Raw genomic sequence first — 25,844 nt, forward strand, 5'->3', positions numbered from 1 at the left:
AAATAAACTTTTAAACTGTTATATAAGATATTGAACTTAAAATTTTCTTCCGTCGCTTTAAAATTACTTTCTATAGATATGTTTTGTAAAATTATTAATTATGAAAGCGCGGGGCCAGATTGGGCCAAATTGGTCCAATCGCCCTAAAGGGCGGCCCCGTGAATCAAACACCAGATTGTGTTTTGAATTAAGTGGGTCAGGCATGGAAGATAATATAGATATATAATAAATTATAAGACATGGTTAGTAACACAATATTTTGCAGTTTTCTAAAAAAAAATTGTATGGGCCTAGTCTGTAATGGGCCGACTTTGTTATAGGCTGACTCAGTTGTGGGTCATTGTCTCTAGTTACCCAAATTGCGAGCCAGTACAATGTTGTCACAAACTAGATGTGCTAGCTTCGTCATGATGGTAACACATCATCCGGTTTTGATTAAATACCTGACCCACTGATTTCAAAACTCAATTTCGGGCAATGCGCATTAGCCAAACTATTTACAAATGGACCTTGTGTTGATCTTTAGGTCTAATGCTGACTTCCAAAACTGCTCAGAGTTACATTCCTTTGATGAGTATAGCCAATATGTGAAGACGCCATAAATAGATTTCTCCAAGTACCTGGATTTTTTAAAAACAATATTGTTTATCTCTTATTATATATTTAACCAAAAACCTATATAATGCAGGGGTATAAAACCCTCGATCCAAATATTTTTTTATAACGAGTTTCACCCATTTCGGTTATCAAATTTGTGCCCGGTGCCTGTTGGTGCTATGCGGATTAGTAATGTATTTAATAAATATTAAACAAAGTAATTGACATTATATTTACCTGAAGAAATGTAAAAAGAGTTTTAAATTTGTAAATTGTAGTATGTAGCTGATAAGTTTCCACATCAATGTGCGGAGTATGTATATTAAGTTTTAGGAAGCATTTAAACCAGTTTAATGAAAATTTTACTCGCTGACATACCGGTGCATAACTAAAATATTGCCTCATGTCAATAGTGTAACGTGGCTGTATGTTGAGTGTAATGTGGGATCAGGATTTTTAACGTAGCTTTAACAATCTTTCAGTCATATCACTACTTTGTCTGCAGTGTGGCAGTTTATAGTGATGTATAACACTAGGGCATCATGCCACAGACATGTAGCATCATGTCCTACCCAGTCACATTATCCTGACAGTCCTAACACTAACCTCTTTATGCTGAACGCCTAGCGAGACAGCTGTTAATACCATTTTTATAAGTCTTTGATATGACTCGGCTGGGGTTCGAACCCACAACCTCTCGCTTCCGAAGTGGACGCTCTAACCACTAGGCCAATGGAGCGGTCCGGTTGTATGTTGAGCGAAATGACTATTATGAACATGACACCATGGAAATTATCATCAGGAAAGACGTCATTAATAGAATTTATCTACTCCGACTCGTGTTGTTTGGTATCACACCAGATTTCGCCAGGTTGCTGGTATTACGATCCCAATTGCACACATTCTGGGTGGTGGTGGTATGGTAGTCGTGTCGGAGCTTAATATGCAGGGAACATTTATAGCTAGAAACAACTGAACAATTTTGGATAGATACACTATGTAAGAGTTATAGTTTCTGTCGGGTTTTTAAAAAGAGCCTCTTGGCAACATGTGAGATTATATTAATTCACATCTATAGCATATTCTATATTTCTTTTTTTCTTTCTAAAATATAAGACTGTATTAAAAATGTATTTGTTATGACTGGTTAACACTCACAAGTAAAAAGATCTAGCTGTGATTGTTACATTTGTAAGACTAGTACTTTCTTGAAAACAGGAACATATTAACTCAAATGTTGTTAATGTTTGATATTTTTTCATGATATTTCTTAAGAAAGCAACAGGGGAGCCATGAGGGCTAAGTGGTTAGCGTGCCAGACTTACGACCCAAATCGTTCTGGTTCGAAACCTATCATCAGACCCGCCTGTGTCAGCTACTGTTGTGTGTTCTTTGGGGGAAGACACATAACTCCAATCGCCACAGCACTAGAAACCTTTTACGACAAACCAAACCTCACCAGTCATTGGACAATAATAATAATAATAATAATAATAATAACAAACGTAGCGTGAAGATTCCACGATGTACACTAGTTATTCAAACATTGTACAAATTTGAACTGGTGCCCCGAACGGCCGAGGGGTCTAAATCGCTCACCGTTAAGAACCAGTGCCATCTCACCTCTCTATGCGTCGGTTCGAGTCCCATGCTCGGCTAACGTTGGTACGTGAGAAAGTTTGCCAGTAGCTTCTCGTGGGTCGGTGGTGATTTCCCGGGATTTTCCAGGGTTCTTCCGCCACCAGTTATACTGGCCGCCATGTATAGCCTATATTGTGTTGAAAAATGGTGTTACACCCTACAACAAAAACAACAACAAATTTGAACTTTGAATTCAATGATGTACGAAAAGTCTCACAAATTAGGTAAAAGTGGAAACATCTGATCCTGTAAAACACTCTTTCATTTCAGAAGGTTTTGGAAGAGATGGTTGGCCGGAAAGATTCGAAAACTACGACAATGTTTCCATTTGAGGTTTTAGACTTTTTTCAGTTCTTATTCTTTATCTTTATCTGATATCTTAACTAGAACTTTTAACACTGTGAGTTCTTGATTATACTGAATTCCAGTTGCATATAGGGTATGTAGAACAACGCTAACAATACTCACCCCTTTTAAATCAAGCTTGTGAAATTTAGCCATGAAATGCACCCGACTGAAGTAAATTATCCTGGATTAAAGACACAGTGGTGTACAGTAATGAGCAGTAAACGAGGATGAGCTCCAGACAAAACGAATATATGTGATTTATCTTGGTTGCATAGGTTGCATAATGACTATTCTTGTGCTACACGTTTAACCTATGCAAATTGCATTGAAGCTCGTAAATTAAAGGTAGAATCAGGACATGTATATCAAACGATAACTAGTTTTCAGCTTTCCAATTAATGCTTTCCAATTAACACTAAATGCAAGCATCAAGTCATAGATCTAGTCTCCCCACCCAATAATCTGTGTAATCTTCATATATTTGGCTTGGATAAATATTTTTAAATATTTTTAATATCGGCTACCATAGGAAGTCATAATTAAAACATAATTGGATTTTGTCTTCCAATCACAAAAGTATAGGACGTCATCCACGATGTGCGTATGAAAAGTATATCGGACGTCATCCATAATGTGCGTATAAAAGGTATATCGTACGTCATTCACGATGTGCGTATAAAAAGTATATCTAACGTCATCCATGATGTGCGTATAGAAAGTATATCGGACGTCATTCACGATGTGCGTATAAAAAGTATATCTGACGTCATCCATGATGTGCGTATAGAAAGTATATCGGACGTCATTCACGATGTGCGTATAAAAAGTATATCGGACGTCATCCATGTTGTGCGTATAAAAAGTGTATCAGACGTCATCCACGATGTGCGTATAAAAAGTATATCGCACGTCATCCACGATGTGCGTATAAAAAATATATCGCACGTCATTCACGATGTGCGTATAAAAGTAGTTAAGCTTTCTATAAGGAGTCTTTTTAGAGTAACAAGATAATTTTTTACACAAAGGAAGACCAGCAGTGCAGATTTGACTGATGATCCCTTAACATATGCAAGATTCTTTCCATAAATAATACCTGTGTCAAGCATCACATTACAAAGAATCAAGTAAAGGCTAGATAATTCTCCAGCATATACTGGCCATCATCATTCTCCTCGTCAGACCAATTTGTGTAACGCTTAAGACTTTTCTTTGGCCTAGGTTTGTGCTCCTCGTCCGATTCAACATTTGATGTCTCCTCTGCTTGCTTGGCTTTAACTAATGCCTTCTGATAACATTCTGAATTAAAACAAGAGTCCGTATTGCTGTATACACGGTACCGACTACATTGCTTTAATCCATGAAAGGCTATATGTCTTTAAATGTTGCCATATTTGTATTAAAACAAACTTTTAAGCTTAATTTTTCAAATTCTTCTCTAAGGGAACTTAAAATGCGAAAGTAAATGCCAAAGTACTAAGCATATACAATTACTGTCTTAGAAGAAACATATTTAAAGTTTTCATTTCCATCCTACCTGTTGATACAAAAAGCCTGACTTTGCATTTGTCCATTTTTCTTTGTTTGGCAGCTCGCCCTGTTAACACGCTGAGAATGGGAGGGCAGGTTACACGTTTTCTTAGACCCGCACAATCACACATACTAAGGGAGAAAGGGGGAAGGATGTGGTCAATAGCACACTTATAATTGTGATACAGCACCCACAGATACAAAACAAAACATATAGTTTAAGAGCAAATATGAAACAAGCATGTTTTGGATATTGTACTATGATGACATATGTTCCAGTTTTAGAAGTTAATGGGTGATGTACGTTTTGTGTCTTAGAGGCTTACGACTGATGATTTTTGTGCTTGCATTATTTTTAAAATAATATTTATGCATTTGATGGTGAGATGAAATCTTATAATTTCAAAGACTTTGGAGATTTAATCATTATTTGCTTATATTTGTTTTCGAAACATTGGTTGTATCTTGCAACTGTTTTTAAAATATGTATTTAATATATGGCATAATGATGCACAAAACACTAGTACTGAGCATGCTCCGTTCATCTCATACTCAAATCAATTTAGAATTCCACTCGATGTATTAGACACCATTATGTCACTGTGGGTTGTATCGTTTTATTTTTAGAATGCGGGATTTATGTTACATTCTAAAAATCATCTGAAACGGTGGAAGGTCCAGATCATGGTAGTGAAGTGGAAAAATGTTCTCCTCCAGTACCATATGGTTACCTCTCAGCCATTGGCTAATTTTGTAAATAATAGCTACATTAATCTAACTGCTTTTTTCTGATTTTCCAGGTTGTTTTAGTTGTCAAGCTCTCCACACTATACGATGCTGTCAAGTTATTTTCTGAACTTTATAGGGACCTGTATTAAAATTATCAGGAAACACAATCAACATTTACCAAAAAAACATTACATAATGGAAAATAACCTTGCTAGAAGGTTCTTAATGTTTACAAAATAAAAGTCTGTTACTAAATTTATAATATATCGCCTGGACTGTATCTGGCACGCTATGTATATTGTTGGGAAATTTCAATAACCTAACCCATCATAAATAAACATTTTGACTTCATTAATAATGATCCTGACATTAAATCCATACACACAGATAATATCTGAGTATTAATTGTTTATTAATGTGACCTTAACCAGTATGATGCTTGTTTCCACCATGAACAAGTGTAAAAGAAGTAGGTTTGACACTTTGCATAAAGACTGAAAACAATTTATACTTGGAAGTATTATAATTCAGTAACGACTACTCTGGAAGTATTAACAAACATGGTTTATTCACAGGATACACGTTTGATCAGCAGTATACTGAAGCGTATATATTTCTTTGCAATGAACAACAAAAGGCAATACTATTAGTAATATTAGAGCGCATGCCTGTAGACTGTTCACCATTGCTTACGGTTGGACGCAACAAGTAGACGCGAATATACTTGGCATGGAATAGCAAAAGTCAAAACAAAAATGACTCCTACATACAATAGAAAGGACGACATAAAATAGATGCAGAGGTGAATATCCAGAAAAAGCAATTAAAATGGAGTTACTTCAGACGTTTTGGCTAGTCAATGCATCACAGGTAAATATCCAAAACAAACAATTAACGTAAATTATCTTAAAAAGTCCTAGCTATTAAAAGGTACCTAAAGAGTCTCAGCTACCAAATGTGCCTAAAGAGCAATAGCTAGCTAAAGGTACCTACACAGTCCTTGCTTGTAAATTTACATAAACGTTTATCAGCTAGTAAATGTACCTAAAATGTTTTCGCTAGCAAATGTACCTTAAAAGTCCTAGCTAGTCAATTTACCTAAAGAGTCCTAGCTAGTACATTTACCTAGAGTCCTAGCTACTTAAGTACGAAAAGCGTCCTAGCTAGTCCTAGCGAGTAGATTAATCTACGGTCCTAGCTATTACATGTATCTAAAGAGTCCCAGCTAGTAAATGTACCTAAATAGTCATAGCTAGTAAATATACATAAAGAGTCCTAGCTAGTAAACGAGTGCTACCTACATTTAATTTAATTTGATAGTTACTGGTGGGATGAAACTGGACGTAAGAACTGCTTTACTACCAGTTTGTACAAAGACGTGTTGATGGAGAAATAGGTCTCACTAGCAGCTTGTACAAAGACCTGATAATGGAGAAACATGTATCACTAACAGTTTGTACAAAGACGTGTTCATTGACAAATAGTATGATTTGTAAAGATGTTCATAGCAGTACCTTCTGACTCACCCCATGAAAATCATAAATTTGACCCAGCCCTCCAATTAAAAAGATTGTCTGATGGGTCACCCATTGATTTACATGCTCTCCTCCAAGTAAATGCTGACTGAAACTGCGTGGGCGGTTGCTATGAAACTTAAGCTGTGTCAGTAGCAAGGTTGATATCAATAGTCCTGATGCCCACATTCCTAGCGAAATAGTCTTGTCCAGAATCAGATTAATAGTCCTGTATGATAATAATATGCATGTAAAACAATCATATAAACGCAACAAATCAAACCGCATGTATATTTTGAAACTAACTATATTAGTGATATCGACTGATGCAATGGAATCTACACACGTTTCAATGAATATACATCTGTGCCGGTAAATATATATATATATATATATATATATATATATATATATATATATATATATAGTAAATCAAAGAATTATGACACATAAAGTCCAGGCTGCTTTAGTTGTCAAGCTCTCCACACTTTACGATGCTGTCAAGTTATTTTCTGAACTTTATTGGGACCTGTATTAAAATAATCAGGAAACACAATCAACATTTACAACAACAACACACAAAAAACATTACGTAATGGAAGATAACATTTCTAGAAAGTTCTTAATGTTTATAAAATAAAATGTTACTTATAACTAGAAAGTCTGTTACTAAAATTATAATATATTGCCTGGACTATATATGGTACGCTATGTATATTGTTGGGGAATTTCAATAACCTAACCCATCATAAATAAACATTTTTACTTCTATTAATAATGATCCTGACATTAAATCCATACACACAGAGAATATTTGAGTTATGTATTAATTGTTGACAGAATTCAAACAAAATAATTAAGGTGAAGTAGAAAATAAACTTGATTTTGGACAAGGCTAATCCAACATGCAGTGTTACATTACAATAGCATATAATAAAACTTTAAAAATAATTTTTTAAAACTAACTAACAAACAATGCAAACTAAATATACATAACAATACAATCAGGATTTTCTCTTTGTCATAAGTTTAGAAAAGATTATTATTAACCGAGGTGAGGCTTACATGGCTAAATTGTATAAATATCTGCAACCAATTTCTGCTTCTGAGGAACTAAAAAAGAAATGCTTCAACAATGATATTTACAAAATAAGATGAGGAGCATTATAATTCAATCAATATCTTGTATTGGTGAAATAATAAAATAATAAAATAGAGACAAACAGTCATACATATAATTATATTATTATAAAGGATATACACTATATCAATTTAAATTATACAATTTTATATAGTGCATTAGCATTAAGTCCATTAGGATACAGAGTATCTAACTTATGAATCCATTAAGTTTCTTTTATGGGTCTATTCATGTCACCATACACAATATCTATTGGCATGAAAGAAAAATCAAGTAGAGAGTGATTATTGGTGTTAAAGTGTCTTGAAACATTAGAGGAAAACAGGATCTCTATAATTTTTTATATGAAAGCGATGATTATTCATTCTCTTAGAAACTTGTTGTAGTGTTTGTCCAACATATTGCATGCTACATTTTTTACAGGTTATTAAATAAATCACATCAGTTGATATGCAGTTAGTGTTATCGCGTAGAGAAAATACTTATTTTGTATTAGCACTACTGAAAGAAGAACTTTATTACGTAATGACGTAATTGTTGTTTTAAAATAAAAGACGTCATCCGTTACTTTCAAAACATTTCGTGCCTGAAGAGGCATAAATTAAATGCGAAACTAGTTGCACAGAATTTTCGGCGTTTGTGTTGCTTTTTATCACAATTTTGTATTGGTGAAAGAATATTAAGGAAAATGACAAACAACAGAATGGATGCCATTTAAATGTTAAAATATCCAAGATATATTCCATTAATTGTTCGTATTTTATCTGCATACAGTTCTCATCTTATTATGAAGACATTAGTAAAGCATTGTCATAATTAATAAGAATCAATAATACTGAAATAAATCTGTACAGCAAGGACTTCATAGTTACTAGATTCAAAAGCAAAAACGCTGGTATGTATCCCATACAAAAATAATAAGATATTTAGATTTTTAATGGTTTATGAACCAGTCACTACTCCAACATCCTATAATTTACAAATGGTATATTCTTAGAAACAGGTATTACAACTTAGCTTTTTATAGAGGCCACGTCATGAAACAAATATTGAAAAACAGTTCTTTTTTCATATGAAAACATGAATTCATTTCAGAAGTATTATTTAAACCTGAATAGATCAGGAATTGGTATAAAGGATTACCAGTATGAACAATGGCATTAGTCATATTGAATTCAACAGATGTTGTGTTGATCTTTTAAAGACAATTCCAATATCTCTTTGCGAATAATTATACATATGACCTAGTACATTATTTAAATGTAACAGGACTAGCTCATGATCCTACTGTAGCTTGAAAATAACTAAGGAATAGTTAGAACTGACTACAGGCTGCAATGTATTTAATAACTAAATCTAGATGTATAGAAATATGCATGAACTAGAATATACCTGCATATTTAAACCATGAGCTTAATGAGCTAATTTAAAAGTCCGCACAGAGGCAAAGAAATCATGTATATTTCAAAACGAAATACCATTTGCGAACAGAAGAACAAAGGAGCAAAAACAAAAGAAAACAACATAAATTGTAGAGACTTTAGAGTGCCAGAAGTAAGTTACGTTCGTTTAACTTTCACACAAACAAGCTAAAGAACAAATATAGTGATAAATTTAATCTTCTAATGACTGATGCTTATTCTATGTATAGTAATGCTGAAACATTTATATAAGTGTTACAGTGGCATGAAAACCAAATATTCAGTTTTATAACAAAACATATTACAGACAAATAATATATATATAGTACTTCGCTAATGAATAAAAATACAAGAATTGTGTTACTTAAATATAAGCCTATGACTTTAAGGACAAACATAGGCGAAAACATGTACAACAGGATGTTATGAAATCTGTTTCAAAACGAATATCAGCTTGACATGTACAATGTCCGTTCAATAAATCAAACTATAAAACATCAATAGATGCCTTTAACAATGTCATATAATCACGTGATATATAATATGATCATAAATAATAAATGTTTATCATAAATTAATAAACGATATTTGGTGGATGACACAAAAACTTGACCTCATAGTTTATGAACCAAATACTTAATCTACTAAAATAATCATTGCCTTTCAATACTGTATTTTTCATCAGGACTAAAAAATGTATTAATAAATCAAGGATACTGCTCAGCATTTTCTACACTGTTTAATAATTTACGAAAAGAAGGGAGGCAACACAATTTAAATGGCGTTCTATAAATATTTGAAAGCTACCTTAGTGTTTTGATCCTACATTTCGAAATCTACTCGAGAGTAAAGCTTTATAAATTGTTAGAATATAAATGTAATAATTAGAATAACTTTATGGAAATTAAAACAATGCCTTGGGATGATGTGTTTATCACATCTTTTTAACTCTATGAGAAACACTCCTCAAATGTGGTTAAAAATTTAGAAGTTAGTGTAGAAACTAAGTACTAGTTGAAAGGGTGTTTTAAAACGGTTTCTTCTTCAAATAATAATACTAATAATGAGGACTTTGTATAGCGCCTAATCTTGAGAAGCTCTAAGCGCTTTACAACATTAGAAAACACCTATAAGATATAAAAAACATATAATGATATGATTACAAAAACAAACACCATGACATTAGAAAACATTAAAAAAAAAAAAACATGCTGAGAATATTTAAGGTAGGAAACATTATTAGGTCTTTAGGTTTGTTCTTGCAGTCGAAATAAGTGAGCTTTGAGAGCCCTCTTGAATGTGATCACTGTGTCTTTGTGTCTAAGTTCAGTGGGCAATTCATTCCACGTTGCTGGGCCCTGGTATGCAAAAGAACGCTGTCCATTTGACTTTGTTTTCATGGGGGAATAATGATTATACGATTGTCAGAAGAGGAGCGTAAGTATCTTGCTGGTGTGTACACGTCGGTGAGGTCGGATAGGTATGTTGGACTAGATTCCGTCTTTGAAACGTAGCACAGACAACAAATTTTGTATTTGATTCTGGATCGAATGGATACCCAGTGTAGGGTACAGAGCAGCGGGGAGGTGTGCTCTGATCGTGGTACTCTAAGCATGATCCGAGCAGATATGTTTTGAACTTTTCATACAAAAAGTAAATTCAAACGATGCGTTTAGAAAATTGGCATTACACAGTTCTTTAGGTAAAACCACCTTCAAGTTGAATTGGCCAGTCATTACCTTGATAAATGAATTGTGTGACACTTTTCAAACTAGAAAGCAGGGCTTGTTTCCTGATGATATTATCAGTGGTACCAATTATGACACGAGCGGACGTCATCGTCGATATTTCAAGGGAAAAGGTTGAAAGACAGCATTATCTAAGTATGAACAGTGTGTGTTTCAAGATTTTTAGTATTCTTGATGGTCTTATGTTGGTTAATTCGTTCAGTAAAACCACAAAATGAATCACATGTACACAAAAGGACACCATTATATGTAGAGGCTATTTAATGGTATTTATTGAAAACTGTATCCTACAATATGAATACTTTACAGCATAGAATGCTCAGTCTTTCTACTAATCTCGGTTAAAATATTACAGAGAAAACGCTTGTAAAAGTGGAATTGTGTAAATTATCAAAGTACTAAAAACTCAGGTAGATATTTTTTTCTTTAATTTAGTTCTAAAGTCAAAATGCATATTTTTGGCTAATACATTTAATATTTTGGAGGCAATTGCTTAAATTTAAAAGGTGAAACAGAATAAAATCAATATATTAAAATGATGTGGTTGATATTTTGTACGCGAAGGGAAGAAAACACCAGCAACTCATATATGTAAAAGTATTCGTCCCAGCTATCTAAAAGTATTCGTCCCAGCCTTTGTCATGAAGAAGAATTACACTTGTCATTAGAAGCAGTACAAGCACGTGGATAGAGAAAGATACGAACTACTGGAATCACTTTTGAGTCTATATTATGATACCAGGGAACCATGCTTAAAAAGGAACATATTTATTAGTAATCTTTGTTGGATTTAAGGGAGAAAACTCATTCTAAGACTGTTTTCAATATGGAAAAGTGTTACATCCCTTGAACGGTATACTTGATTACTGCAACTTCATGTACGATACGATATCTGGACAAATCATATGCTCTCGCGAGAAACTTACAGATTGAAGGAATTTAGACCTTCAGACGTGGACAGTGTGATATTTTAAGTGAAACCAAATATTCGATTACATGATATTGAATGAACGGAATAAGGGTACAATGAAACATTTTCTAATGCTAGGACCACCAGCTATATATTACAGTAGAAAATGTGTTAAGTACTTAGAAAATCCACTTGTTTAATGATCGCAATAAAATCAGTGAGGGAAGTCTGACATGTGGAAACAAAACATCGGCGATGATGACACAAACAGGTCTATCTAATTAAAGTTGATCATGACGTCATATATATAAGGAAATAAATATTCTCATCCTACTATGAAGATGACGTAACCAGCAATACCGAGTTATCCTTCTTAGAATTAGAACTGACTTTTTCCTACTCAACTTCATTCAGCCAGATTATTCTGCTTTATAATCATTTTTAATTATTAATTGATATATTAGCTCATATTAAAATACACAACTTACCTTTCATGTATTTTACTCGTTCTGTACTCTGAATCACGTGGACACTTTACCCAAAACATCAAGACTATCCGTCAATGACACACCACCCGGCACTCAATTCATTGACGGATGCTCTTAATTTTTTGTTAACGTACCCATGCCTTCTAAATCATTTGCACGTGACAGTCCGTTCCAATTAATAATTAATAATTAAAATACCCTACCCTTTCTGCAGTTTAACATACATATTTCCATCTGCTCTTCACACTTGAATGTAAAATATACCAGTCAAGTGGCCTAGTGGTTGGAGCGTCCGCCCCAGATGCGGAAGGTCGTGGGTTCGAACCCCAGCCAAGTCATACCAAAGACTTCTAAAAATGATACTAACAGCTGCCTCGCTAGGTGCTCAGCATGAAGAGGTTAGTGTTTGGACTGGTCAGCCTGGTATCAGGTTAATGTGACTGGGTGGGACATCATTCTACATGCTACGTGTCTGCGGCATGATGCCCCAGTGCTGAACATCACTTTAAAGTGCCACGCTGCAGACATCGTAGCGATACGACTGGAACTTGTTTTAAAGCTACGTTAAAAATCTAAATGTCACACATACAAACACACACTGAATGTTACATATCAATTTCACGTCTGCGCTGCACATGGTAACGGTATTTGTATCCCGTGCAACTCATGCTTTCGCTCGTTGTATCTGTGTCTTGTGTATCTGAAATGTCTGTAATTAAACTTGTTGCTGGTGCTTGAATGTGCTTATTGTAGATGATAGTTTGAATTAGTAACATGTACATAATGACCAATACAAGTTTATTCCCAAAAATAGAAGACGTGGTAAACTTCAAACAGGAATATTTAATTGCAACTGATGAAGACGTCGGCGAACTCATTTACATTTCTATAACTAGGAGATGAAAATAATTTCTTTTTTCCAATGTAAAAAACCAAGGCTTGATTAGATATAGATTTATATACTTCCCTTTCTAATTTTGTATAGCATATTTTACATTACTTTTAATGGTTTTTTTAATTGTTCATTGGTCACCACGAATTCTCATTATATGTCCATTTAAGTCATAGTTCTTGCTAAAATATTAAATATTTTAAATTCCTTAGTGCTTTTTTTAGCGTGTCTTCATGTGCAACTTTTAACTACCAGCATCACTAAACCTTTTATCACAAACTTCACATTGGAATGGCTTTTCTCCACTATGCAGTCTCATATCAATCTTCAAGGCATAGCTTTACCTAAACTTTTCTTTTAACAAGTATTGCATTCGATTGGTTTTTCTCCAGTATGTATTCTCAGGTGAATCTTCGAGGCATAGTTTTGACTAAATAGTTTACAGCACAATATCACATTTGTATGGTTTTTCTCCAGTATGTATTTTAGTGTGTTTCGTTATAAGAGTTGGTTGATACCTATTTGTTCAATTGACCATGGGTTTTTTTTGTTTGTTTTTTTTTAAATGTTTTTCTAATTTCATGTTGTTTGTTTTTGTAATAATATTATGTTTCTTATCTTACAGGTGTTGTCTAAAGTTGTAAAGCGCTTAGAGCTTCTAAAGATTAGGCGCTATACAAAGTCCTCATTAGTATTATTATTATTATTATTTTTAAATGTCTCTTGTCTTTACACAAGATATTTGAGCCATACGACTTAAAGCAAGCACATCAGAAACTATCCATTGTAATTATTTCTAACTGACATGAATAAATGTACTTAGATTAAATTATGTTAATTATGAATCTGTAATAATATTTAATAAATGGCCACTATTACAATACTGCTCCATTGACCTAGTGGTAAGAGCATCCGTCTCAGAAGCGGGAGGTTGTGGGTTCGATCCCTGGCCATGTCATCCCAAAGACTTACAATAATGGTACTAACAGCTGCCTCGCTTGGTGCTCAGCATTAAGAGGTTAGTGTTAGGGCTGGTCAGCCTGGTGTCAGGATAATGTGACTGGGTGGGACATCATGCTACATGACTGTGGCATGATGCCCTCGTGCTAGACATCACTATAAACTGCCACACTGCAGACATCGTAGCGATATGACTGAAAAATTGTTAAACCTACTCTAAAATTCCTAATCACACACACACACACCACCCCCCCCCCCCCACTATTACAAGCATTTTCCACTGATGCATACCATTGTATTGTGTGGGAGACAGGGCTTTTGCAGTAATAGTGTAGTAATACCACTCTCAATATATCTTCTCGTAAGATTGAAAATAACTATGTTGTACAACTCAAATCTATTGAATAAATGGGCACTCACTGTACAATCTGACAGTTGCTGCCGTTGGCCAACTGTAGCTAAATGACTATAGCAAGTTTTGATAATAAAAACAACCATAATTGCACTGTATTCTATATTGGATTGTTGGACAATTGCAAAGGTCCCATGTCAATAGCGCACAGTTTCCCTGACACCGCTGGATAAATATCATGCAATAACCATAATGATGTAAACTCAGATAAATATAAAATATGACAAGTTTGTGGTTGGGGGGGTGGCCAGCTTGTAGAGAGCTGATGGACAACAAGAGAGCATCAGAAAAAGAAAATTGTTTATTATATTTCATTTGCTATTCTTAAACAGTAGTATCAGTAAGTGTGTAAATTTGTAAACACTTTCCATCGGTATCCATTTGTAGGACTGATACTGAGTTACAAGTATTCTGTACAGTTAAGACTAAATATATCACAAAAAGTTGTTGAACAAATTTGATTAGGGTAGTCTTACGGATGATGCAGGACAACTTGAAACATCTGCTGTTCAGCTGAATTTTCAAGAATGGTTGTCTAAGGATAGCCATGAATTTTCAAAGTTTGTCTAACCCTGATATGCTTATTCATTCATTGAAAGACACATCCATCCATCCATCCATCCATGTAATTATGATTATGCTATAAAGTATTTAAAATCTTGTTTCAGAGCTAAAAATATTAAAAATGCCATTTCTAATCTAAACGTTTAAAGCTGGTTAATCAATTTACATAAATGGTTCTAATATATATAAATATATGCAGAATTAAAATATACTTAATATTAAAGGACATGAAGATGGATGTTTATTCCCTTAATCTTTTGTACTATGAGATCATAATCTCAACTGATTTTTATAAAGATCACGAAAGGATAAAGGGGTACTAACAAAAGTACTCGCAATGCTACTCCAAGTCTCAATTGCTTAATCCATGCTTTCTCAGTCTTGGATGTTTGTCCTTGTACATACAAGATATTTCCTCCAGTAATGGGTCAGTTCAGCGCTACATGCAAGACAATGCTGACATGGATTAGAGCAATAAAATATTACGATAAAAGAGTGTCACTGGACATCAATAATGTAACAGATGTACATTGTACAGCACATGGTAATTAAACAAAAAAACCCAATTCAGTTTTGGGTAAAATACAATGAAAAAGGCATGTACTAACAGCAATATCATTCAAATATCATGAAAATGTAAAACATATAAATATGTACAGTGTAAGACTCTCATATGACATGAATTTTATATATCTGGAACTTCACCTTGAAAAAAACAACTTTCAACAGCATAAATCATATTCTCAATATATGGCTATAGAAGCTACAAATGTACATGTTTGACATCAAACAGCAAAATGGCTGTACATACACACATAATACATATATGCATAAATAAATACATACATACACACATGCATGCACACTCACATATATACAGCAACATACAATGTGCATAAAATATTGTACACTACTTCCTCTTACCTTTCTCACCCCACAGTAGATATTTTAACTGTAAGGTTGGATGTTTGAGGTCAGAGCAGATCCTCTATCGAAAACAGAATTTACTAAAAACACATGCTCTATTGGCAAAGGGTTCGGGGCAAAGTGACTTTACATCAAGCGATTTACAAATGAAATTAAACTAAGTGTTTTATCTTTATACACATATTTAGATACAGCTCTCAGTGACAGCATTCATGTCAAATACATATGAAATTCTCAAGGATGCACAGTTTCTCCCAAGATGCACCTCATTTTCCCCCCAATGTGCTCACCTTTTTCATATTCTGGTTTGCCGTGTCCATCTGCCGACTAGACGAAGACCAGACTAATGTAAATAGGCAAGAAGTCAGTGTGAGTAATCCATATCATTATAATTATCCTTTCAAAAACGAACACCTTTCTGAAGGCTACTCTGATGTACTTCAAACAAACATGATCTTTTTGAGTTTATCCACCTGTAATTGGCTGGTAATAAAGAATGACCTGTTTTGTTGCAAATTTCTTTAAACTCAGTTGGTGTCAGCGCAAATATACAACATGAAAGCAATCAAAGCATTCTCATAGTTTGATTTAGACAGTACTGTTATCAGCAATAAGCCATTATAATAATAACTGTTATTTAAAGATGTGTGTGATTTATAACAGGAACTACTCTGTCAGTGGAGACTTTTTAAAAGGCTGAAGAAAAGTATGTTTACTAAAAGAAATACATATCTCAGGACGTCCAACAGAAATTCTCATCAAGGTAACAATAGAAAGGTTTAAACAATAGTTCGGAATAATAAAAAGCCCATGGTTAAAAAATGCCAACATAGAGGCGATAACCAACACAGACTGGGACATGCATTAGGAGACTGAAAAAGAACAGAACAAAAAGTGAAAACCTGCTTTCACAACCACAGACCTGTTACAAAGGTTGCATCTGCCAAAGGAATGAAACAGACATGGTATAACAGGATATGCATCTAGACAGTGCACATCAATGGATAAAGAGAATGAGAGGAAAACAACACACAAGGAGAAGCAATTAAATGAACAAAGTGTAAAAACACACAACATCAAAGGGCATGCAGAGATGCACAAAAGAGAATTAACAATTCACCTAAAGATAATCATGCACCAAAAAGAGAGATCCCAGGAAAAACAAAGATACTGTTTTAAACAAATAGATAGAACAAATAGCAAAACAGGGTAGATATTTCAGGGGATGCATCACACAATGAAGAACATCATGGTGCAACTCGAAAAGAAACAAGGCAAGCAGAAAGCCAATAAAAGAAAAACTGATCCCTGAGTGTACATCCAAGCAATTGAAAAAAAAGACACCCGAGGACACTACAGCCAGAGACAAACGAAAACACAGCATGAGGACAAATCAGAAAAAAAGAAATACTGAAACAGGACATATTGTTATAGATTAAACTGTTAGACAAAGACAAAACAGAAAATGCTGAAAATGCAGAAATATTCAAAAACCTATTAACAGATTACTGATATCAGCAAAAAATATATTGTAATGAAAAAAGGAAAATAAAAATGTACAAACAAGATAAAGATGCAATATATATATATATATATATATATATATATATATATATATATATATATATATATATATATATATGACCACAGTGATTACATTAACACCTTGATTTGTAAAAAGTTAGTTTTTTTTTTTGCTTTTATGGAAATGGAGTTTGAGGAAAAAGAAACTAATGCCAACAGATGGTGAAAAATCAACAAAAAACAAAGTAGGCAAATGTTTCATTTGATTGTTGATATTTGAGTACATGTACCTAGAGCTTGTGTGAATTTATTGTTTTGCTCCGCAGTCTAAATGGCTAAGAATACTACCCCGATTTTAATTAAATGAATGAGCATGTACTCTTTTCTTTTGTATCCTTATTTGAAAGTGAGGGACTCCTGAGTGTATGCAGGTGACTTTAAAAGACTGGCTGGGGAGTCCTGAGTTTCATAAAAGAAATAAATGAAGAGTCCAAAACTCTTGAGGGACAGCTTTTTTTAAAGGAGATTATCACTACAATGTCTGCAGTGTGGCAGTATTAATGATATCTAGCAGACATGTAGCATGATGTCCCACCCAGTCACATTCTCCTGACACCAGGCCAACCAGTCCTAACACTAACCTCTTCATGCTGAGCTCAAAGTGAGGCAGCTCTTAGCACCATTTTTATCAGTCTTTGGCATGACTTGGTCAGGGTTAAAAAAAGCCATTACCTTCCGCATTCGAGGTGGATGCTCAAACCACTAGGCCACAAGAGTGGTCTTATACATACATACATGCATACATACATACAAAGCTGTTTGGGCAATCATGTGAAGAATGCATTACAAAATGAATAATCATGCAGCTGATGAGCCCAAATAAAGAGTAGGGGAGACAAAAAATGACTAAATTTAAATGTTATTGTTTCTTTTTTTGGTGTCAATTTTTAAGGCTCTCAGAAATTTTAACCCTAATACATTTAGACCCCAAGACAATTTGACACAAGCTTAATTTATTGTTTATGTGTGGGTCATGTAAAAGTGCACCACGGTCAATTACCTTTTTGTTCTATAAACAAGAGGTTTTTGTTGTTGTAGGATTTAATGCCATTTTTCAAGACAAGATAGGCTCTTCATGGCGGCCAGTATAATTGGTGGAGGAAGAACCCTGGAAAACCCTGGGAAGAACCACCGAATCACGAGAAGCTACTGGCAGGCTTTCTCACATACCCATGTTAGCCAAGCCTGAGACTCGAACTCACGCAGACAGAGGTGATATGGCAGTGATCCGTAATGGTGAGCACTTTAGACTGCTCGGCCAATCACGGCCGCTATAAACAAGATCAGTCAGATATAATGAAGATGACTGGGAAAGCCATTCATATTTTACACATGATAAAAGCACTGTATGCATGTTAGAAGGATTTAAACTGGAGATGAACATCAACAAAGTTAATGGTTAAAGAACAAGTATGTTTATTTATGATATATAACTAAAAGAGAAAAAATATCTTGTAGTTACAGTACCATAGGGACTAAAACACTTTTAAGACTTCAATATAACTTTTAAAAAGATATACTAGCTATAGTATAATAGTAAGGTGTAATTAACAGAAAGGTATTTAATGGCTTGTTCATGCATACTTCATTAATGTACAATAAAAACAATTCAGTTAGTATTATACCACAATATATCCAACCGAAATCTCATAATATACAAATATATAAAATAATTTACACATACAAGCATACCAAACACCTTTATTAAAGCTTAGGATAAAAATTGGTATGAAATGAAAATTTTCAATTCTTTAATACAATTAACAGTGTGTGCTATGTTTGACTTTCATACATCTATCTATAATCTTTACATTCAAATTAACATTTAATTTAATTATAATTAACTTCTGACAACTTTTTGACAATAGTTTGTTCTGATTATGATTATCAACATAATAACTTAGGATTAAAGACCACTGCATCTTCTTTAATTGCAGGCATCAAAGAATAATCGTGTGATTAATGGGAATGACCATTAGCAATGTGCAACTTACTGTTTTAAAACTTTTCAGCTCTTTTATACAATTGTACAGTGTGTGATACTTTTTTTCCCCATTCACATTACCATGTTTTCATCATCTGAATCAGTTTCTTTAATTATAATCAACTTATGGCATCTTTTTTCAGCAACATAGCATTGTGATTGCATCTTCTTTAATTCTAGACAACAAATAACCATGTGATTAGTGGGAATGGACATTAGCAAAGTGCTAATTATTGTTTTAAAAAACTCCTGAATTGGGGTCGAATTGTCCCATGGCTGTGGTTGAAATATCTTTGGGTTGAAATGTCTTAGGAATTTTCTTAAGGTCAAAATGTCTTGGGGTCGAAATGCCTCACTCCCAATTGCTACTGTTTTATTACGATTCTTATCCAAAGAACAAATGAGGTTACTAAATAAGTTAATTAAGTTAGCAAATGCATCTTTGCAGTAATCTTATGGAACTTCATATCAATACTAAAAATTTGGTTGAAGTAAGAAGCATATATTATAATAAGTTCATTGTACATGATGTAAAAATGGGAAGAGGCCAAGAAAAGGGAAACTGGTGGAATCTTGGGAAACAGGTGGAATCATTATAAGTAAGTGTTCACATCAGTGTAAGGCTAAATAACAATTAAATACACTGGACAACAAATTTTTACAAAAGTCATGTTACTGAAATAAAATTAGTCAATTCTTATCAATTTTTATGTGCTGAACACGAATATGACAGTCAAATTGCAAAATTGGCTCTAGTTTTTTTGTAATCTGCAAGAAATTAATGTTTACATAACGAAATGCATTCCAATAGTAAAAGGTCAACTGTAATAGCCTACCTATAAAAAATCAAGTCATTGACTACATCTTAGATTTCTTCGCCTGTCTCTTGTACAGCTGTTCGGGAGCATCTCTGAGGAGTGTCCAGCAGTAGTCAGCCAGCATTGTAGTGGACCATTTTCCCTGGTATCTTTGTTCCATTGTTGCGATATCTTGATGAAAACGTTCGCCGTGTTCATCACTAACAATACCACAGTTGCTAGGAAAGAAATCCAAATGGGAATGAAGGAAGTGAATCTTTAGAGACATATTGCAGCCAAGTTTCTTATATTTCATCAACATGTCTTCTACTAGTTCCTTATAGTTTTCTGCCCTAACATTTCCGAGGAAGTTTGTAGAAACTAGGCGAAAAGCATTCCATGCTTGTTTCGCGTCACCTTCCAGCAAGTTGTTGAACCGGTCATCTTTGAAAAGCTCTCGAATCTGAGGACCCACAAAAACTCCCTCTTTAATCTTTGCTTCGCTGAGTCGAGGGAATTTTTCATGCAGGTATCGGAATGCTGGCAAAGTCCGGTCAATGGCTTTCACGAAGTTCTTCATCAAACCTAGTTTGATGTGAAGGGGTGGTAGCAAGATTTTCTGAGCCTCAACCAGAGCTGGGTGTTGGATATTCTTCTCTCCAATGGCTACATTCTGCCTGTGAGTCCATTCCTTCCTCATGTAGTGCATTTCCCTTGCTCGGCTATCCCACTCGCATAAGAAACACATGTATTTTGTATATCCTTGCTGCAGTCCCATTAAAAGGGCAACTACCTTCAAATCACCACAGAGGTGCCAGCTGTACTTGTTATACTCAATGGAATTCAGTAGCTGCCTTAAGTTATCGTATGTCTCTTTCATGTGGACAGCATACGCTACTGGAATAGATGGAAGAATGTTTCCATTGTGCAAAAGCACAGCCTTGAGACTCAGTTTCGAAGAGTCCACAAATAGTCTCCATTCTTGTGGGTCATGAGTGATTTTTAAAGCATTCATGAGGCCCTCAATATCGGAACAGAATATCAGATTACTTTCCTTTCTGAAGAAAGGCTCCAATTGCTGGTGGCGCTTTCGATATGCAGTAATTGTGACATCTTCTTCTAGAAGATTCCATTGTTGGAGTCTTGATCCTAGCAATTCTGCCTTGTTCTTTGATAAGTCCAAATCACGAATCAGGTCATTTAGTTCTTCCTGTGTTATTCTGTGTGGGGTTGATGATGCACCACAGTGAAAATCTGGATCACTGCATGCTGATGGACCAGGAGAAGAACAGGTCGACTCACCTTTGTCTTCGTCAGATGAATCAAGAGAATATTCTGCTGGAGGTTCTGGAATAGGAAGTCCCTCACCATGTGGAACTGGTCTCAATGCAGACGGAATGTTTGGGTAGACTATTCTCGACTTCTTTCGCTTCGTTATTCCGCCGGAAAGAGGAGGAACCAAGCAGAAGTAACAGTCATTTAGGTGGTTGCTTGGCTCTCTCCACACCATTGGGACTGCAAACGGCATTGATGACCTTTTGCAATTCAACCACTGTGAAAGCTGTGTTGTACATGTAGCACAGCATATATGCGGAGCCCAAGGCTTGTCTTGGTCACCAACCTTGCATCCGAAGTAAAGATGATATGCCTTCTTCACTTGAGAATTGATACTTTTCTTCTGGTTGGCAAATGTCACTTCCCCACAAATATAGCAAAAATTGTCCGCGGTATTAACACACTTTCGAGGCATTACTGTTCTTTATTGTACGTAAATGGATAAAATAATAAGTTTTATGTAACAGTAGCTTGAACTGTCTCGCACAACGTCTAAAATATTTTAAATACTGAACCTATCTGATTGGGCTTTATATAGTACACTGCTTACGTCAGCTTCAGCAGCCGCCTGGCATTAGTATAATAGGCCTACACATGTATAGTACACTGCTGACGTCAACTTACTTCAGCAGCCGCATGGCATTAGTATTGCATTGCATCAGAAAATGATGCAATCAACTGTGGATGATGTGAGCATGATGGTATTATGCAATGTTACATCATTATTCCGGATGTTGCTGCAGTCCTACTGGAGAAATTTACACAGTGAAACATAGAAAATGAGGTATATGAATATCTTCAAAACGAGAGCCAATACAAATTTTTCACGGTTATATTCGTGTTCGGCACACCAAAATACTACAGATTAGGGCCTTTTCAAGTCAGTAATGATTTCACTGTTGACCAGTGATATCACTCAAAAATGAATAAATAATAAAAATATATTAGTAAAAACAAGCCATAATTTTAAAATCATGCATGATACACTAAAATTTACATGTATTCATGAGATATCAAAATTAAAGCAGCAGCAGATATGTGGAGATCCGGTCATCTGATAATGTATTCTGCTCACAAAAGAATTTCTTTAAAATATTTCACTTAATATTATATCACACAAATATAAATATGTCTCTTTTCTTCATATAATTAAAAACATTATTCTTTTAAAATTTGGCACTCTCTCTCTCTCTCTCTCTCTCAGCTTCACACAAATAGATGTCATTTTGAATACCAAGCACCAATCTGACTAAGCTGTTTATCATGGATTTTACACTTTTTTTCTTTCTCTCCAGTGTAGATCCTCACTCATTTTGAGTTTCTTCAAACTACCACTCGAACAAACTTAAAACTGAGTTGTATGTTTGTTTGTCCGTTGGGTCTTATCATATGCCTCTGCGAGTCATAGCTTGCTGTAAACATATTCTCCGACTTCATATTTGCACGCATCTTAACTGGCTTGAAATTTGAAGCTACTCCCTCCAATAAAACCGTATAAAAAAATCTACATTGATTTTAATGTTTGTCTCCACTGTGTCTTCTTATCAAATGTCTCTTTAAGTCATAGCTCTGACTAAACACGTGATCACAAATTTCACATTTGTGTGGCACTTCTCCAGTATGTATCATCATGTGCCTCCTTAAACTACTGCCATCACTAAACACTTTATCACAAACTTCACATTTGAATGGCTTTTCACCACTATGCATTCGCATGTGAATCTTCACTGAATAGCTTTGACTGAACATTTTTGAACAAAGGTCACATTTAAATGGCTTTTCTCCAGTATGAACTCTCATGTGATTCTTCAAGACATAACTGTGATTAAACAAGCGATCGCAAACTTCACATTTGAATGGTCTTTCTCCCGTATGTATCCGAGTGTGCTTCTCCAGACTGACTTTATGTTTGAACATTTTATCACATATTTCACACTTGAATGGCTTTTCTCCTGTATGTGTTCTCATGTGTACCTTTAAGTGTGTAATGTGTTTAAACATGTCATCACATACTCCACACTTAAATGGTTTTTCTCCAGTATGTATTCTCATGTGCACTTTTAGACTACCATTCTGCTTAAACAGTTTACTACAAATTTCACATTTGTATGGTTTTTCCCCAGTATGCATCCGCATGTGCACGTTCAAGCGTGAAATATACTGAAACATTTCATCACATTCTTCACATTTAAATGGTTTTTCTCCAGTGTGCATTCCTATATGAACCTTTAATTTTGCACTTGTACCGAACATTTTGTCACATGTACCACATTTGTATGGTTTTTCTCCAGGACGTGTCATTGTGTTGACCGTTGTGTATTCACTTATTTTAAAAAATCTATCATAAAATTAACATATCCGTTAATGTTTTCTTTCGGTACTATGTCTCTTCTTGTGGTTCTTAAAACCGATTATCCAAGAGACACAAACGAGTCACGTCCGCACCACTGGAATAATCACGTGACTCGTCATTCACCTCCGAAACCAAAGGCCTAAATGTGGAAACGAGTTCTTGTTGCTTAAATGTAATGGAACTTTCCGATTCTCTAACCGTGCAGGGGGTGTCCAAACTTTTTGCAAAGAGGGCCGGATTTGATAAAGTAAAGATGCCCGGGGTCCAATAGTTCCTTCTGATGTTTTTTTTTTTTTTGTTTTGTTTTGTTTTGTTTTTTTTGTTTGTTTTTTTTTTTACCACAAAAGTTACATGCAAATATACACTGTTATAGAACAATAAATAAATTTTAAAAAAAATAAACAACAAATAAATAAAACAATTTTCGTTGTCACAATTATCTTTATTTTTCAAATGGCAATGTAACTAAATATAAGCCACTCAGGCAGACATGAACAACTCTAAAAACACAATTCTGCCTTTCATTCATATCTGGAGAGTCAGATAACATTAAACTGTATGTAATACCTTAAATTTCCATGAGTTAGATAAATATATTTGCCTCATGGTCATTTTAAACAGTAGTTATAGCTAATGCAAAATTTTCTATTATCATTAAAGTTTAAAAGAAGTGAGTTTTGCTTTTGTCTTTTAAAAGATCTTTCAGAAAATAATAGTTTGTGCCACATATACAGGTACATAACATCAACAGTTATAACCAAATCTTATTCAAGAGTTTAATAAAATGAGTGCCATAAGTCCAAGGGCATAAGTGTGCTTTTGGCTTTTCACTGTTAATAGTGACAGATGTTACCGTTCAAAACACTCAATTTCAGATTGATCAAGAAACCGATAACTTGCTGACACTAATGAGAAGGGTGATACTGAGATCTGGATTTCACTAAAGAGGCCAGGTCTGGTTTGAGGGCAGTGGTTGAGATGCGTAAAATGTCACGTAAGTGGGAGTCACTTAGTCTTGACCTCAATCTGTTCTTGTTTAGGTTCATGACAGAAAATGTCTGCTCACACAAATATGTGGAGCCGAATAAGCTCAGCATTTTCTTAGCAAATGTTCGCATTTCTGGAAATCTGCCTTTATCCAGCTGACCGTAAAAGTCAACAACAGAAAGCTGCTGGTGTTTGGCGCGCCACTCATCGTCACACTGCAGCCCAATGAGCTCCAGTTGCAGCTGTGGAGGAGAATCATCAGGGTCCACGGAGAAGGGAGAAGAGAAAAGCAACATGTCCTTTTCAATAACTGCTAAATCCTGAAAGCGTTTGTTGAATTCCACAGAAAGAGATGCGATAGCTGTTGCATAACTCTTCATTTGCACACCGATGTTGTCATGTGGGAAACTGTCAATTACCTCTTTCACAGCTGGGAAGTGCGCGGTGCAGGGCCCTGTTTGGGACAAGTGTCTTTGGAAAAGTTGCAGCTTCGTTCCAAAGGCCTTGACGTGAGCGTATAGCTGACTCACCACTGCATATCGTCCTTGAAGATTAACATTCAGCCCATTCAGATGATTCGCTATGTCAACCAAAATAGACAAATCTGCCAGCCATACAGGATCGGACAATTCTTCCATCGGTTACCCCTTTTCACACAAAAATGTCTTATTTCTTCTCTGAGAGAGAAAAATCGCTGCATTGCGGACCCCGACTTAGCCACCTCACATCGTTGTGATATTTTACGTCTCCGTATTCAGCTTGGATGTCAAGCAAGAACTGCTGAAACTGTCGGTGGTGTAGAGCTTTAGAGCGAATAGAATTGATTGCCTTTACCACTGGTTTCATAACATGATCAAATTTGAAATGAATTATACAGTGTAGTTTAATAGCTTTACCTCCTTCTTCGCTGACTTTATTGCAGATCAGTGTGGACAGTCCACTTCGCTCAAGAGCCATGGCAGGCGCACCATCGTTAATGATC

The 25,844-nt window shown here is 34.9% G+C and overlaps 2 protein-coding genes across 2 annotated transcripts in view; both read right to left on the reverse strand.

The window, feature by feature from the left end:
• Positions 1–24,112, reverse strand: part of LOC149784679 (uncharacterized) — a 43,274-nt gene extending 19,162 nt beyond the window's left edge. The window contains exon 1 of the mRNA XM_089933029.1: positions 23,040–24,112. Coding sequence (XP_089789155.1) covers positions 23,040–23,823 — 784 coding nt within the window. The 5' untranslated portion in view covers positions 23,824–24,112. The remainder of the gene's footprint in view (positions 1–23,039) is intronic.
• Positions 24,113–24,780: 668 nt separating this feature from the next.
• LOC149784681 (general transcription factor II-I repeat domain-containing protein 2B-like) lies at positions 24,781–25,500 on the reverse strand. Its single transcript, XM_089933030.1, has one exon. It carries the CDS (start codon positions 25,498–25,500, stop codon positions 24,781–24,783), a length of 720 nt encoding a protein of 239 aa, XP_089789156.1.
• Between the last annotated feature and the right edge of the window lie 344 nt (positions 25,501–25,844).

This window comes from Sinohyriopsis cumingii, chromosome 14, assembly GCF_028554795.1.
Source record: "Sinohyriopsis cumingii isolate HCF-2022 chromosome 14, ASM2855479v2, whole genome shotgun sequence".
NCBI lineage: Eukaryota > Metazoa > Mollusca > Bivalvia > Unionida > Unionidae > Sinohyriopsis > Sinohyriopsis cumingii.

Coding starts and splice junctions, on each gene's coding strand:
- LOC149784681 (XM_089933030.1), bottom strand. CDS start 25,500: ATGGAAGAATTGTCCGATCCTGTATGGCTGGCAGATTTGTCTATTTTG.